The sequence below is a fragment of the Humulus lupulus genome, chromosome 6, assembly GCF_963169125.1.
Source record: "Humulus lupulus chromosome 6, drHumLupu1.1, whole genome shotgun sequence".
NCBI classification, from domain to species: domain Eukaryota; kingdom Viridiplantae; phylum Streptophyta; class Magnoliopsida; order Rosales; family Cannabaceae; genus Humulus; species Humulus lupulus.
In genome coordinates this window covers 33,151,833-33,170,282 of record NC_084798.1, presented here as the reverse complement: position 1 = coordinate 33,170,282, position 18,450 = coordinate 33,151,833, and the positions used below count along the sequence as shown (strand labels likewise).

The following is an 18,450-nucleotide window of genomic DNA, read 5'->3' as shown; positions in this document are numbered from 1 at the left end:
TTCCAGACTTTCATCTTTCTATTCTTTGTCATTTTTGTTTGTTTGACTATTACAATTATATAGCAACAAGACAACAACATCCTCATAATATAAGAAATTATGTTTTAAAAAGAATAACTGGTCATAATTGATTATGAATTAATATCAGTCTGATGCATATGTCTCAAAATCTATAAAGACAATAAAAAAAAACATTTCATTTTAAAACAAGGGAGAAACAGGAATTAATTAATTTCCTTCCAATGTTTAATTGTTTAAAATAAGAAAAAAATTGAAACCAATGTTATTTATTTAGGTGATTTGATAAACTAGCATATTTTTTTGTGTTGCTGTGTTATTATTCTCAACTTCTTAGTGGTCGGATTTGACATGTTTTCCTATTATGACCTCTTTGTCCACACTTGCTGCACTTGTTCTTCTTTTTATTTTACCAAGCAGCTCTAATTCTTCTTTTTTTTTTTTGGTCTTCCAGCCTTCACTCTTTCAAATGGAGGCAGCATTATGATGTCTTTGAAAAAGTCGGTAATTCCCAATGTTGTTGTTTCCCTACTGGATACACAGTTGCATTGTATGTTTCTAACCATATTTTTGTTGTGTAGTAATGTGAACAATAATCGTAGGGGTCTATGTTCATCTCCTTCATTACAGAAAGAGCATGACCACATGGCATTTCATCCTTCTGAAATCTATTGCAAGTGCAAATTCGTTCTTTAAGATTTACAATCCATGACTTATCTTCTTTAAATACCTCTAACAGATATTCATTTGCGGGCTTTACTTGTATTATATGTTGTATAGGTATAGTGGCAACATTAGAGCAACTCAATAACAACAATAATGATTGACATAAATAACTGAAAAAATAACTAAAAAATTGATCAATCTTATAGTTAATCTCAAATAGTATACGAAGTTGTTGGTGAGTGCTTGTTCTGCAACTGGTGTCAATCTTGTCATTGTTTTTTGAGCTAGTTTCCTATTAGTGTATGTCCAATCTTGGAGTAATCCACGCAAACACTCCAAAAGTGTTGTGACAAGTACTTCTCTAGTTTCCACGGTGGCTGCATTAAGTGACTCAACAATATTGGAAGTCATTACCAAGTACCTTTTGTTTTTGGAGTAGAATCTTGACCATTTGTGATATCCAATTTTATGCAAATAAGGCCTTATTCGCTTATCCAATTTGTCAGGCTCCTTCATATGATATTCGAATTTCTTTTCTGTGTACGTGGTTGCTGCAGCTAAGAAAGGTATACTGTATTCCTTGGCATGTTTCTTGTAGGTTGTTTTCAAGTTGCTTAACAGGTGGAACATGCAGTAGCCATGTGTTATTTCTAGGAAAACTTTGTTTGTTGCTTTGATTATACTTTCATGTCGATATGATATTATACATTAGTCTTCTCTAACTCCATATGCTTCTCTTAATTTTGTGAAAAACCACTCCTATGACTTGTTGTTCTCAGAATCTGCTATACAAAAAGCAAGTGGGAATATTTTACCTCCTGCATCTTGTGCACTAGCAGAGAGCAACATTCCTCCATATGCAGACTTCAAGAAAGTGCCATCAACAACTATTATAGGTTTTCATTTTGCCCAGCCTCTCAAAGATGCCTTCAAGGCCATGAATAGAAACAACAAACTATCATCTTCTCCTTTTTCAATGTCAACTATAGTTCCAAGGTTGGTTTTTTGTAGCATGTACAAGTAACTTGGTATTAGGTTGTAAGATTCTTTTGCATTTCCTCGTAATTTTTTGAGCGCATGTTCCTTACTTCTCCATGCTTTCATATAATTCATCTTTATACCATATCTATTATTCAAGTCGCCTCTGATGTCTAGTGGAGTGCATGTTGTTTTCAGGTTGAGGAACTTTGGCTTTATGTAGTTGCCTATTAATTTTGATGTTGCTTGTCGTTGATCACCGAATCTGGTTTCCAAAGAGCATGTGTGTATTTTATAATATTTTCTAATGATGAATGCTTGTGTTGTTCCATTCCTTGATGCTCTTATGGACCACTTGCAGTTTTTGTCCAAACAAATAATGTTGTATTCTCTAGAGCATGATTTGAACACCTTGTACTGGAAGTGGTTTGTTATTGCAAAGTAGCTGAGAACGTTTTTTAGTGTTGCCTTGTCTTTGTAGATCTGACCAATTTCGATTTCGGGATGGTGGGGGTTTGTGATTACAAGTGAATCTATATTGTCAAGCGGCAGGTCCTTATTCTTGTTGTTCTGTAGTTGTTCCAACATTTCTGCAATGACTAACTTTGCATAGTCAATGAAGTCAAATGTTTCACTGATTTCTTCTGTGATTTCAAATTCTTGTTGCTCTATTGTTGATTCTGTTGTTCGTGGTCCATTCTCAATCATCGTTAGTTCCGCTGTTATTGTTGGCTCTTTATATGCGTAGAATGGAATTTGATTTGATGTTGTCAATGTTGTCTATTGTGTTCACACATAGTGGATATCTTGTGAAGTCAGACTCATTCATTTTTAGCTGCAAGTAGAAAATGAGACTTGCATCATCCACTATTTTGAGGGGTGGGTAGTTGTCCTTCACTTGATATTGTAGTTATTTGTGTTGTTGCAGGGTTGCCCGTAACTGCAACAACAGTGTATGCACAAGTTCTTCATATTTGCAATTTCTAGGTATCAATTCCCCACTAGGTCAACGTAATTCTTGTTGTCAACCCATTTTCCATTGCTCTAAATCAGTATTGGTATTGTTTCCATTTTCTGAAATGTTAAATAGCAGGCTTATTATATGCAGTAACTTACAAACAACTATAAAACAATGTCAGAGCAACACATAATATATATAGTCTGAATTCTTCAGTCAATTTGTTAGCATAAATATCAAATATATTTTTTTCAGCATAATTGGATGAATAATGAAGAGAATCTATATGAAAATTACATACCTGGTTGGGATGTTTTAATGAGTTAATTGTTATAGCAACTATTTTCCAACAATTTCTTCCTTGATTTGAATTTTTCTACAAAATTGAAGCAAAGATTATGAGAATATTCAGGAAATTTTGATGAATTAATTTTTTAGTTTTTGTTGGGGTTTTTTGCTGCTTACCTTATAGTTGACTTGTTTTTCCCAGAAATTGAATGTGTCTAGCCATTTTCAACATAGTTGTTGTTGTCTTTTTGTTGTAAACCTTTCTGCCCAAAATCAAACAGTACGCCATTGTTGTTGCTGGTTTCTCAGATCAGGATCGGGTTGTAGATATGAGTTTGTTTTTCAGATGAGATATGTCGTTGTTGTGGTGTTGTTTTTAAGATATGAATTGTATGTAGTTGGGTGTTGTTTCAGATCGTAATCATCTGTAGCTTTATTGCTGTTTTAGGTCGTCCATCATCGTTGTTTATCTTCAAAATCGTCGTTGGTTTCTTGACAGAGTTTTTGGCTACGTTTTCGTTGTTGTTTGCGATGGATATATTGTTGCAGATGGAGGTCGCCGTGGGTAATCCTTGACAGAGAGTATTCAGTGCCGCATGCGAGAGAGAGACCGAGAGAGAGATGAAGTAGTATTTTTGTAGTCTTCAATTTTTTTTTGGTATGGAAGTAAAAAATTCTGTGCTACAGTAATTATGTTATTTTTTATTACTTTTTGGTCATTATAGAAAAAATCTCTTTTAGAAATTACTTCTTTGTTTACAAAAAATAAAAATATGATTATATTTATTTTAAAACTGAACATACTGCATACATTCATTTTATATTAGGTATATTATATTAAAAAAGTACAACTTAATCTTTGAATTAACTCTCAACATATCCAAAAAATAATGATAAGCCTCCACACACAAAAAAAAATCATTAGATAAACCAGAAAAAAAATACAATGTACTCAATCTTATATTACACCCTTTAAAGAAGACATTTGTTAAATTATTATTGGAAGAAAATGAGCCCCATCTATGCAAAGGGACTAAAGTAGAAGTCTTGGCCATCTCCAATGCAAGCAACTTTATGTTGCACAAATGACTCCACAAATTATTTTCAACCAATCATTACTGTTTTTTATTAAAAAAAAGAAAAAAAAAGAATAGAAGGTTGGCAACGTTGCCACTGCTCAGCAACTTTGGTGGGTAATAATGATATAAAATATTACAAAATATTACTTAGGGACCCACTTGAGCTAAGGCAACTGCAGTGCAGGGTCGACCCTGAGCTAAGGTGGGCTAGACCCACGCCTAGGGCCCCCTTAGCCCAAGGGCCTATTTGTTTAACATTTCTTTTTAAAATACCATAAATTTTTGTAAAGCTTTTACAAAAGGGCCCATAATCTCCAATTTTTCCTAGGGCCCAAAACTCTTCAGGGCAGGCTCTGTTGCAGTGGTAGCCTGCGCTGCATATGCTCTAGCAGAAATTCTCATTTTATTAAAAAATAATAGATTGTCAGTTTCAAATAAGTCCATGGATGAGTGTGAAACCTTTTGTTATACTCATTTCATCTCTCTTTGTTTCCATCTTCATCTCTTTTTATCCCAAACTCAACCCAAGCTCTCAGTAACGCCCATTGTGGAAGTGTCTCAACTTCCCCAAATTCAAATTTTGAGCCAAATTTATACATAGATCATCGACTCCATTTGCAGTGGGACACACAAAATGCTAAATTCACCCTTGTTTTTTTATCAGTTCTTTAGTTTTTTTTTCTTGTTTGGTTGTGCGCTTTGTTGTGTGATGGTTATTTTCTTTATCTCTTTAAGCGTTTTGAGAATAATAATGGAGTTAAAGCTTTCGTTTTCCTTCATCTTCTCATCAAACAAATATGGCCACAAAATATTTTGTAGAAATTTATATGTAAACACACACATTCTAAAGTGAACACAAAAAAGTTATTAGAAATTCACCATTTTCCTCTTCAAATTGATCTCTCTTTGTTTTGTTTTTCTTCAATGATGTTCTTTTTTTTCTTTGTTGAAAATAATCAAAATGTTTGTAGCAATTTGAGCTTATCTTAGTTTAAGTTTTTATTAATCAAAACTTTACTATTCAAGGACATTGTTGTATAATATTTATTGTGGAATAGAAGGGAACAGAATGGGATGGGAGAGTCCAAACAAAAAAGAAAAAGAAAGAAAATAAAATTCACTTCTAACTTCTTAGGATGTTAGATATCTGGTCAGGAAGACAATGGCGGACCACTCTTTTATAATAGTAATAATAATAATAATAATAATAATAATAATAATAATAATAAAGTATAAAAAAGAGCGCAACTGATTCTATTTCACAAACAATAAGATGCCGTTGGATCCCAATCACGTGGCTGACAAATACAAGAAACAAATCTCCTACAATTATACTTATCATAAATTTTATATACCAAATGAATCTCAACCCTTTGGATACCCATCTATGGCCTGAAAAATAGCCGCATGGGTGCGGGCACCATTGATTTATTCTATATTTATAGGATATTTGTGTGGTGTGGAACTGTAACGCCTTTATTTTTCTCATGAATATAATATCGAGAACCAATGTTGGATCATAAAACATAAATGTTGCTCTTTTATTGAAAAATAACACAAAGTAGAGGGGATCCCAGTTTTACATTAAAAAGATGTCTTTAAACTAAACATATAGCAACATTTTATTAAAGGAAATAAAAATGCTAATAAATAAACAAAAATGTAAGCCTTAGATCCTTTCCAGCAGTTATATGGCCTTCACGAATACACCAACAACTATTCAGGTCCAACTCGCCACCGACCATACTATCATTTAATTACCTTGATATGCACAAGTATACTATAAGGAGTGAGCTTCTAAGCCCAGTAAGAAAAATACACTCATAACAACCATACAACCAATATCATACATAGCGCAAATAATTCATAATATCATAAAACCACATATTTCAATAATAACACTTATTCTATCAAAGTGAACTATATCATATAATCCATAAAATTCTAGATCATAATCATAAACTAACATTTGTCATAATCATATGGGTCATAATCATAATAACTAAAAACAGATCAGGCAAGTGTAGATAAAGTGCTTATAAAAGGGTTTGGCATCCAAGCCTCGGACATCGTTTAGGTCCGTCATACAATTTTGGACATCACTTAGGTCTAGCCACACTTATCTTCTTGTACCTGAAATGTTAGGGTCATACATTTACTTAAGATCATAATCTAAATCTATCTAATTTTTCTTACATTGAGTGTGGAGAAGAGAAAAGGGAGATTGCTTGAAAGTGCTAGTGGATCGCACCTGAACCTTATACATAAAATTAAAGACTAAATTAGAATCTATAATAGTAACTAAATTCCAAAATCTAAAACCTCATATAAGTCATACCTTCACCCTAGAAACAAGATATCACGATCTTAATATCTTGAACTTTCAAAGACAACGACTATCCTCCAAACACCTAGAGTTTGATCTTTAGTAAGCTTATGGTATTTTTGGCTATATGAATGGTTATTTGGCTTAGTGTGTTTCAGCTATGTGGGGGATTTATAATGGTAATGGTGTTGAGGCTAGGTTTCAACTAATAAGAAAATAGAAGAAAAAGAGTTTGAACACCACTAGTTCTCCTTGGGGATTTCGGCTTTATGGGAATTGATGAGCATAAATGGTAGAACTTTTGAGAGCAAACTTTCAAGAATGGAGAATGTTTGAAGCTTTGTTTGTGTGTGAAAAATGAAGAGGTTTAAGGCTCTATTTATAGGCTCTAAACCTCAACTCTCTTCCTTAATCTTCTCTACCATCCTTCAACAAAAATTTTAAATTTCAAACTCCTCCCTGATGTAGTTTCAGCCAGCCCATTCTTCTCCCTATTCAAATGCTACAAATACTCTCTAGATGCCACATACCCTCCAATGAATCAAAATTATGTCAAGATCCAAGTCTTTGCTCCTACTTAGTCTCCACGCCTATGACTACTCCATTCAAATTCAAATTTGGTCATTTCAAGTGCAACCAACACACTTCTTTCTCCACTTTACTAGTTCTTTTTGGCACATAGTCCCCTTAATTCAAACAAGTATAATAACCTTGCCTATTTCTAAGCTTCCCACACCACCTTGCTTGGTCTTCAATCAAGTAGAACTTCATTCCTCAATGTAAGCTTTTCATGCCACCTATGTAATCATTTTTATACAAATTCCAAGTAGCTAAGCTATAGAGAATTAATTTCGGCCAAGCTTAGTAATTCAAATAATTGGAACTTAAATAAATATCACATGCACACAACATCTATCACCAAATAATATGTGTATATATTTTATAATTACTTATTTCTTTAAAGAAAACTATATACTAATTTAATCATATACTTCTAAGTTCCATAAATTAAATAAACTTTCATAAATACTAACCATGATAATTATAATTACCCAGGTCATAATTATTTACTAAGTCAAAAAATCATATCTTATAACAAAATTCTCAAAAAATATTTCTAATTTTCACCACTCAAGTATAAACTAATACATAAAAAAAAACAAAAAATCATAATTAATGAGCTTATAAAAAAATAATTACATTTGTTATTACAAAAACGCTAACAACTAGTGCGTTTTGCGTGTCCCACTACAAATTGAGTCGATGACCCATATATAAATTTAGCTCAAAATTTGAATTTGCGGAAGTTGGGACACTTCCACAATGGGCAATACCGAGAGATTGAGTTGAGTTGAGGATAGAAAGAGATGAAGATGGAAACTAAGAGAGAGGGGAAAGGAGTATAAAAAAAAGGTTTCACACTCGTCAAGGGACTTATTTGAAATTAACAATGTATTATTTTTTAATAAATTGATTAAAAAATAATAGGCTAATAAAATAGAAATAGTATTGATAGAAACGGTAATTAAACTGCCACGTGATTGAAAAGTAGGCAGAAACAATAAACAATTCTACAAATCCAATACAACCATTTCTACAATAACAATCATGAAAGTGGAACCATTGTATTACTATCTAATTCATGGATTTATTAATTTTTCGGTCTTACTTCCGATTCAAATTAATTATAATAAAATAATCATTAGAGATTAAATTCAAAATTAATTTTTGAAAAGAGTCACAATATTATTATATAAGAATCGAACATGATCATAATAACAGAAATATTGATGGACCCAAAATGAGTATGTTTTAAAATATTTATAACTCGCAAGCGTACGAATCGAATATAGTACAGTGTTCGTGTAAGTACGAGGTCGAACCCAAATGAGTTGACTTAAATCAAAAGAGAAAACTATTTTACCAAATAATCTAGCTCCAAAGATTGATTAGATTTTTGTATATATATATAAAAAAGATAATAATAAAGATATTAAAGCAAGAAAAATAAAAAAGATAGGAATTGTAAACAAGTTGTAAGAGAAAGATTATTAAGATAATATAATCCACAAAATATAAGTTTAATAATATCTATAAGTATATTGATTCCCAAGTTTTAATAGTAGAAATTAATCAAACTATCACCTATTCAATTTAGATATTCTTTTTAAGCACAAATTATTATAGAATTGTATGATTTATCTTCACTTTTAAAATTATAATTTCAAAGTATTTAATGTAAATCAATCTAATGAAATAACAAATAAATCAATGAATATTATTTATAAGGCAAAACATAATATTTTTGTTCTAAGCATTTGATGTGCACAATTTAATGGCACACATTAATAAAAGAATATTATGATTTTGCACAAATGAAGAACAAAGTGTAAATATGTTCTAACAATAAAAAATACAAGATATTTAAGATGAAATAAAATATTTGAAGAAAAAATCCATAAACTTTATTGCACAAAAGGGAAAATCAACATACAACATAAATACTATCTAGTTACATATTGTTTCATCATTACCTTAATAATCTTAAAAAGATTAGAAACTCATAACTAGAATAGAAAATACAAACAAAAAATTACAAACATAAATAGGAAAATTTGGAAGAGGAATCCCCAAATTTTTCCTCTAAAAACTGTTAGGAAAAATAATATTGCCTCAATGGAAATGGTAAGATAATATTACAACTCTAGACAATATATTACAAATAAATATTGATTGATTAAAAGTTTTACAACTCTATGACAAAAGGTACATGTAAATATAGAGAAAGAGGTAGAAGATGATAGAAATAGAAAATACAACTCTAAGACAAAATATACAAATAAACTAGAAGTAGTATAATGAAAAGATATAGATGAGATTACAACTCTAAAACAAAAGATACATGTAAAAGAGTGAATAATAGAAGAAAAGAAAAGCAATATAATAAAAGAACAAGAATAAGAACAATGAACAAAGAACTCTCACTCACACAACCAAAGTGAAGAGTATTGGGGATCACCAACTTGAACAAGGTTTGAAACCTTTGTCCAAAAGCTTATTTCCCCCTAACTCAAGCACTAAGGGATCTCTCACAGATTTTGGAAATGCTTTCTGGAATAATCAAGCCTCAAGGTGTTTCTAGCCAAGTGCTCTAGTGGATAGAAATGGTGTGTCTTACAAGTGAGCATTAGGCTCCTATTTATAGAGTTTAGAGACACCCTTTGAATTTCAAATTCCACCAACCCCCATGGCTGTTACCAATGATAAATTGGGTGTTTTATGGAATTAAAATAGAGATTTGGGAGTTACTTGGCTGTTGGAAACGTTCAAAATTGGATAAAAACCGACTTAGTATGAATCTGTCAGCCACTAGCGCCGCGACGCTAGTTTCAAGCGCCGCGGCCCTTGGTCAGTTTTAGCAACCAATTTTTTGAGTTTTTTTCCAAAACGTTCCAATTTATTCCCACTTTGATTTTGTAACTTCCATACACAATATGGGAGTTAAAACCACATCTCTATCAGCCATTTCTCATATGGCTTTATGAAATCCAATCTCAAATGTGTAACATATAATATACACATTATTGGGTAATATTTGGGAGTTACAAATTTGTGATGAATTTGTAACACCAAATATGTTACATGTTTGGATTTTTCACATATATCCAAATAATGTAACTCTCTATTATATGTTACAATATGTGACACTCTATGTCACATTTATTTAATCTAAAACATTATATTATAAAACAATATAATATTACATTATATTATAAAATAATATAACAAAAACTCATAGAAAAAATAACAAAAAAAGAAAGAAAAAGATGAAGAGAATGAAGTGGTCTTAAAAGTGTAGAAATTTTGTAGTGTAAACCTCCTCCTCTAAATGGTCATCAAATCCCTTATTTATAGCCAAAATAAAATGTTAAAATAATCAATTTAATTTAATTAAATTGATTAAATTAATTTCTAAATAGAATAATAAGGTAATTAGGGGTAAATTTTAAGTGTAATGATGATTTTGGGGTAAAATGTGTATAAACGTTTGGGTAAAAAAAATGACATTTAAGGGACAAGGGGACAATGTGCATTTGATGGGCTTAAGAGGGGGCTGTGGCAGGTGGCTGCTGCAGCAGCTGGGCCGAGTGGTGCAGGGAGGCGCGGGCCCAGGTGGAGAAGGAGGCTGATGGGCTGCGTGGGCCAGGCGGGCCCATGGGAGCTGAAGGCTTCGGCTGGGCTGAGTGGCGTGAGCAAGGAGGCGTCGAGCCTGGGCTAAGGGCCAGCTGAAGGAGTTTCAGAAATGTCATTTTCCCACTTCTTTTTTTCAACTTTAATTCTTTTCTTTTCTCTTCTTTTCAAAGTACCAAAATGCACATTGTTTCCTACAAAATAATCATAAACTAAATTAAAATTAATTATTTTCTCTAATAAAATATATCATATAACTTCCATGAAAATATTAATTAAAATTTAATTTACATAACATTTAATTTCAATAAAATCATTTTTGACCTCAAATTAAACAACAATAATTCAAATAATTAACTACAACATTTTACAACAAAATAACTATAAAAACTCACAAAAATATATAAAATCAAAATAAACTCAATAAATTCAAAATTACTTAACAAATTAATTAAAAACTCAAGAGCTAAGCAACAATTAGCATATAAAATGTGGTAAAATAACTCTATTTTGTAGAGTTATCAAATACCCTTTATTTTCCAGCTGTACTTTTAGTCTTTTGTTGGGTTTGTTAGTTGTTTGTTGGGTTTGATAGTTGTTGGGCCGATTTGGTTTTGGACTTCTGTTTTAGCCTATATATTGTCCCATTAGGTTTATAATAATACACAACTTATTTTCTCATTTTTTTATTCAGATAAATTTTTGATTGAAGCCCAAGCGACTTTTTTTACAAAGTTACTTTCTTTGACCCAAGGGTCCAATAAGGTATCAGAGAAATCAAAGGATACCTTACGTTTTTATTTTTCCTCTTCTTTCTTCACCGATTCTTCTATTGTAAGACCTATCTGCCTCCGCCACCCATGGTTCCAACACCCACAGCTCAACCACCTACGGCTCCATCCATGAACATTCCATTGATTTATGAGAATCCATATTCTCTTTCACAAGCAGATCAACTAGGTGAGATTTTGGTCTCTAGCATTCTCAAAGGCAGCTACAACTACAGTTCTTGGGTTAGATCCATCACCGTTTCTCTTGTGGCCAAGAATAAGATGGGTTTTGTTCTTGATATGATTCTCACTCCACCCATCAATGACCCCAACTACAACTCTTGGAATTGCTGCAACTCAATGGTTATGGGATGGATCATCAATTCTATCTCACCTCCAATAGCCGCAAGCATTTTATACTGTTACCGAGCTTCCGCAATGTGGCAAGACCTCCATGATCGATACTACCAGAGCAATGGCCCTCAGATTTACCAACTGAAACAATCCATATCCAGCATCAAGCAAGGTGATCGTGATATTACCACATATTTTACCAATTTGTAAACTCTCTGTGATGAACTGAATATGTTTAGGCCACTTACTGATGGAGCCTATTCCTCTTACCAAGTCCAAGATTATGTCTTGTATTTTCTCATGGGTTTAAATGAATCATATGCCCAAATCCGCTCCAATATTTTGATGACGGAACCCCTTCCTCCCATTAACAAAGTTTTTTCTCTCATTATCCAAGAGGATAAACAAAGACCCCTATCTAATCTTCAGTTGCCCATTGCTGCCCCTATTCACACAAATAGAACTTTTGGGAAGAAATCCTCATTGTGGTCTCCAAAACCATACCCGTGATCGTTACTACAAGCTCCAAGGTTTTCCCCCTAGTTGGAAGCTTGATAGACCTAGAACGGGTATGTTTTAAATATTTATACTTGCAAGCGCACGAATCGTATTTATAGAATAGTGTTCGTGTAAGCACGAGGTCGAACCCAAATGAGTTGTCTAAAATTGAAAAGAAAACTATTTTAAACCAAAATTAATAAATTCTAACCTAGTTCCAAAGATTGATGGGATTTTTGTATAATAAAAATAAAATAAAAGACAATAATATAGAAATTAAAGACAATATAAATTACTAAATTAATAATTGTAAACAAGATGGTAAAATAAAGATTATTAAGATAATAGAATCCACAAAATATAAGTTCAATAATATTTAAAAGTATATTGATTCCCAAGTTTTAGTGATAGTTAAAATATATCAAACTATCATTTTCCAAATAGATTTATAATTTTAAGCACAAATTACTTCTTAAAAAGACAAGATTTTTCTTCACTTTTCAAAATTATAATTTCAAAGCATTTAGTGTAAGTCAATCTAATGAAATAACAAATAAATCAATGAACATTATTTATAAGGCAAAACATAATATTTTTGTTCTAAGCATGGATGTGTACAATTTAATGACACATCTTACACAAAGAATATTATGTTTTAGCACTAATGAAGAACAAAGTGTAAATATGTGCTAACAATCCAAAATACATGATATTTAAGATGAAAGAAGATATTTGAACAAGAAAAATCCATAAACTTTGTTGCACAAAATGGGAAATCAATATACAAAATAAACACTATCTAGTTACATATTGTTTCATCATCACCTTAATAATCTTAAAAAGATTAGAAACACATAACTAGAATAGCAAATACAAACTAAAGATTACAAACATAAATAGGAAAATTTGGAGGATGAACCCCCAAATTGTTCATCTAAAAATACATAGAAAATAACCAAAAAGAAGAAGAAGATGAAGAGAATGGAGAGGTTTTGAAATGTGTAAAATTTTGTGTAGTGTGGTAACCTCTCCTAAAATGGACACCCTAAATGGTCTTCAAAACTCCATATTTATAGCCAAAATGAGGTATTAAAATAATCAATTTAAATTAATTAAATTGATTAAATTAATTTAATTAATTATAATATGGAAAATAGGGGTAAATTATAGGGTGTAATAATGATATTTTGGGATAAAATGTGTAGAAAGTGGGATAAAAATGTGGTATTTTTGGACAAGGGGACAAGGGTACAAAAGTGTATTTATTGGGCTAAAAAATTGGCTTTGTGGCTGTTGGGTCTGTGTGGGAGGCTGAAGGCAGGCGTAGGCCTGGGCAGGTGGGCTTCGGCAGTGGAGCTTTGGTGGAGACAAACGGCTGGGAGCAGCTGGTGGAGTGCTTGGGGTATGCTGCTGAAGTTGGCTGCTGCATGATGGGCAGGGAGGCTATTGGAGAGTTGGTGGGAGTGTGCTTGGGTTGGTGGGCCTTGCTGGAGCGGGCCCAAGGTTGGGCATGGGCTGATTCTTAAAAAATGCAAGCTTTTCATTTATTTTTTCTCAAAAATGCCACTTTTCTTCATTCTTTTCCTTACTTTTCAAAGCCCAAAATTAAAATAACTTCCTTACAAAATAAACATAAACTAAATCATAATAAAATATTTTCAACTATAAAATAAATCAATTAATTCTTTTGAAAATATTAATTATAACTTAATTTATATTTAACATTTAAGCTCAATAATACAACATTTTTTTACCACTAACTTAACAATAATAATTCAAATAATTAACTACAACATTTTACAACAAAATAACTATAAAAACACACAAAAATCTATAAAATTAAAATAAGCCTAATAAATTCAAAATTACTTAAAAACTTAATAAATCAATTAAAAACTCAAGAATTAAGCAACAATTAGCACATAAAAAGTGGTAAAATAACTCTATTTTGTAGAGTTATCAAAGCTCAAGCCTCGTGATCCGAATGCTTCTTGGAATGCCAACAAACCTGATTTTCCATCCAAGTCTCAACCGAAACAAGGAATATTTGTTGTTGTCTCAAATGAGCGATCCTCGTTAAGCTTCACACTTGAACAGTGCCAACAACTACTCATATATCTTGCAACTCAAATGCAATCTCGCCATTCTGAGGCATCCGCTTCACAAGTGACTGGTATAACTTCTAACTCCTATTGGTTGATTGATACAAGTGCTAGTCATCACATTTGCAAAGATAAATTTTTGTTTACTGATTTTGATGACATTGTTTTCCCTAATTTTGTGTCCATGCCTAATGCCATGACTGCTCATGTTCCCAAAATTGGCACTGTCAAACTATCGTAAAAACTCACTTTGTACAATGTCTTATTTGTCCCTACATTCACCATAAATCTCATATATGTTAGTGCTTTATGTAAAAAAGTATACCTATAATGTAATTTTTACACTAAATGATTGCATTATCCAGGACAAGCATTGCCATATATACTCTGACTGGGACGGCTAAATGTATTGGGAATTTATATATCATGGATGTGCCTAGGATTGCATCTATCTCTACTGACATATGACATTTACGACTTGGACACCCTTCTTTACATGTTTCTATTAATGCATATTTTTTACTTTCATTTTCAGCTTTAAATAAACAAGTCATTCCTTGTAATATTTGTCATTTAGCAAAACAAAGAAAATTGTCTTTTCCCTCAAATATCCATATTTCCAATTCTATTTTTGATCTAATACATATTGATATATGGAGACCTTTTATGCATGAGACTAGAGAAGGATATCGATATTTATTGACTATTGTAGATGACTACTCTCGTTATACTTGGATTTTTTATTAAAAATGAAATCTGATGTTTCCACAAGTATATCACATTTTTTCTCAATGATTCACACACAATTTGACACTAAAATAAAAAAGGTTAGATCTGATAATGCCAAGGAATTAGCTTTCGATAATTTTATAAAATCACAAGAGACTATTCACTACTTATCTTGTGTTGATTGTCCTGAGCAAAATTCGGTGGTTGAACGAAAACACCAACATTTACTCAATGTTGCAAGAGCTTTAATGTTTCAATCAGACGTTTCTTTAGTATATTGGGGTGACGCTGTTCTTACAGCCACCCACTTGATCAATCGACTTCCAAGCCTTTCAAAAACATTATGCCATATGAGGTATTACATTCTAAAACTCATACTTATGATAATTTAAAATGCTTTGGTTGCTTATGTTTTGCTTCCACTTTGTCGAGCTCAAGAAACAAGTTCTCTCCAAGAGTCATTCCTTGTCTCTTCCTAGGGTATCCCCAAGGTATGAAAGCCTACAAAGTTATGGACCTAACCACTAATAAAATATTCATATCTAGAGATGTTGTATTTTATGAGAATTTTTTTCCCTTTTCTCAATAATAGATCTATTGATAACATCAATTCTTTATTTTCTAACATTACTTCTCCGTTGTCCATGAATGTACCAAATGGAGTTGTTGCCCATGATCCTTCTCCACTAGAAACAGACACTTCACAAAGGCAACAAAACCATTTCAGCATTGACAACACACTACAAGAATTTTCACCAAATATTACAAAATTTCAAAAGCGTTATTATTTGGTGTAAATAAAAAAAGACACGGACATACTAATTTTAGTGAAATTATTAGGCGCCAAAATGAAATAGTAGGCGCGTACTATTTTCATATTACTTCTCCATATTTCCCGAATCTTTCTTTCAGATTACCTCTTTCTTTCTCTTATTTCCCGAATCTTGGCTTTTCCTCTTTTTCCCTTTATTTTTCTCCTTCTCCGTCATGGTCTTGGCTGAATCTGTGCTCTAGCTTCCATGGGCTTGGTTCAGATGGTGAAGGCTTAAAAACATCATTGCGCCTTTCATCACTCTGCTATCTGATTTTCCACTTCGCTTACTCACTCAAAGCCCTCCGCCCTCCAATTTGCAGCCCTTGGGTTCCTGCTCTCCGTGGGTGAGGAGTCTGTGTTCGCATGTGCTGTCTTGTATTGGGGCCATCTGTCGTGCCATTTTTCTGGGCCATTGGGTTCATGTGAGGTGGCGTGGGAAAGGGTTTCTTTTTCTCAATCATCTCATATGTTTTATTTAAGAATCATGCTTAAAAATTTATTGTGGATTACATGATTTCTCTGATATGTCTACAAATTAGTTTATGAATTTTGACATATATCTAATTTGTTCATGAAATTGTTTAAAACTCATGCTTTAAAGTTTAATTAAATGCTTGTTCTCTTTGTTTTATATGCCAGTTGATGAAGTATGTCAGTTATGTGTGTCAATATCTTTGTCTGTGAGTATGTATATGTCTCTGTATGCATGTGTGAATATATATCTGTCTTTGAAATTTTCCATTATAAATCAGATGATGATGCTTGTTTTAAAAAATTAGTAGAAGTATGTTGTATTTGCCTCTATGTGTATATATGTCTATTTGCTAACTCAGGTAGCTGGAATTTATAGTGGTTATCTCTTGTTTATTTATCTGAATTGGTATATTTTTTCTTACATTTTTTGAGTTTTTTTTTATCTTGTTTCTTAGTCATTGAGTTGTTATAATATATGGCTTCATGTATTCTAGTTTCTTGCTTGACCTTTTATTTTCTTGAGTTGTTTGATTCCTTCTAGCTTTTCCTTTATTCTGAAGTTGTTTAGAGAGCAATATAAGGGAATTATTTTCTAAGTAGTTGCAAAGAGCAACAATAGAAATAGAAAACAAATTAAGAAAACAGGGCATAAAAAACAACTAGATGATTCTTTTTACTACAATATGTGGAAACTTTTTGTTTGAGCAGTAGTTTTTATTCCCCTGCCCCATACGTTATTCTCATAATAGAGGGGATTAAGAGCAGTGATTGGTAATCCACCGCTTCAAAATAAATCCAAAACTTCCCCATTATTTAGTTACAATGCCCCAACACTTGTACTTTCTCTCTCATTCATCACCATTGTCCTACCTTTGTATTACTTCTTTGAGTCATTTTTATTATATATTCATATGGAGGTGTCACTACACCAAATACCCATTTCCATAACACATGAATATAATACTAATAAAAAAGTATTATAATAGAGTACTATGTTGGGCCACTTTATGAAAAAAGGCGGTAATAATTCACCATCCCGCCACTTTGCATTTTTTTTTTCATTTAGGAGACCGTGAGACCCAATTCTTTTCCTTCAATCATTCTCTCTCCTCTCTCTCGGATCTCTTACCTCTCTCCTTCACTCTTCTGTAATAGAATTAGAATACCGAGCCTTTTTTTTTCTCAATTCAATATTTCCCTTTTCAAAACATCTTCTTTCTCATTTCGTTCCCTTTTTTTCTTTTTTTCATTAAAGAAAGGAAAGGAAATGAGCTCGTTTTGAAAGAGATACCGCTTTCTTCGTCTGAGCTTGAAGACCGATTCGACTCGGTCTCTAGGGTTTCTTCATTTCTGGTTTAGTTACAAGTACATCTTCTTCTTCTTCTTCTTCTTAGGTTGCCTGAGATTCTCATGTTTCGAAAATGGAGTGTTCGATTATGGAGCCCGACCTTCCCCTACACGCGCTGGCTAGGGATCTTCAGAGGCCTTCGACAGGCCCAAGCCCTCACACGACACCAGAGGTGAACAACGACATCGGAGACCAGCTAGCTCCATCAGACTTCAGTTCGGTCATTCTTCGTTGCCCAAGGTTTCTTGACTGCCTTTCTCTTTCTCTCACTCAGGGTTTCTCCAATTTGTGTCCCTCTCTCAATTACAGTAAGCTTTTTTTTTTAATATCCATTTTTGTATTTATGGGGTATTTTTATGCTCCGATCACTCTGTTGTGCTCATAATTTATTGTGTTTTTTTTTCCGGTCTCACTTCATTACAAATATGGTTGGAAAAAGTTGATTTAGGGCTTGAAAGCTGCGCAAGATGCAGTTTCTAAGCAGAAAAAACTGACAAGTGCATTTGATAATGAATGTATGAAGCTGCGGCAAACTAGTGAACCTGAGGCTCCACAGGAGGTTGCAGGAGCTAATAACATAGATCTACTCCATCCGTAAGTTTTGTTTTGATCTGTTTTTCTTAGATTTCTATTCTTGTTTAGAACAGATTAGTGGGGTAAAGTGTTTTTCTCAATTTGATATAATTTCTATTTCTAATTTTGCAGTTCTACCATGCCAGTGACATCAACTGTTCAAACACCACTGTTGTTTAGAAGCACCCTTAAAGAATATCAGCTGAAAGGTCTTCAGTGGCTGGTCAATTGTTATGAGCAGGTTGATAAATGCAACACATATTTAAATTATACATATAATTTCT

At 32.6% G+C, this 18,450-nt stretch overlaps 1 protein-coding gene across 1 annotated transcript; it reads right to left on the bottom strand.

Moving 5' to 3' along the window:
• Window positions 1-499: 499 nt before the first annotated feature.
• Window positions 500-1,314, bottom strand: LOC133784946 (uncharacterized). Its single transcript, XM_062224210.1, has 2 exons — window positions 910-1,314; window positions 500-772 (listed from the first exon to the last, which is right to left on the bottom strand). The coding sequence occupies exons 1-2, from the start codon at window positions 1,312-1,314 to the stop codon at window positions 500-502; spliced, it is 678 nt and encodes a 225-aa protein (XP_062080194.1).
• Window positions 1,315-18,450: the final 17,136 nt, after the last annotated feature.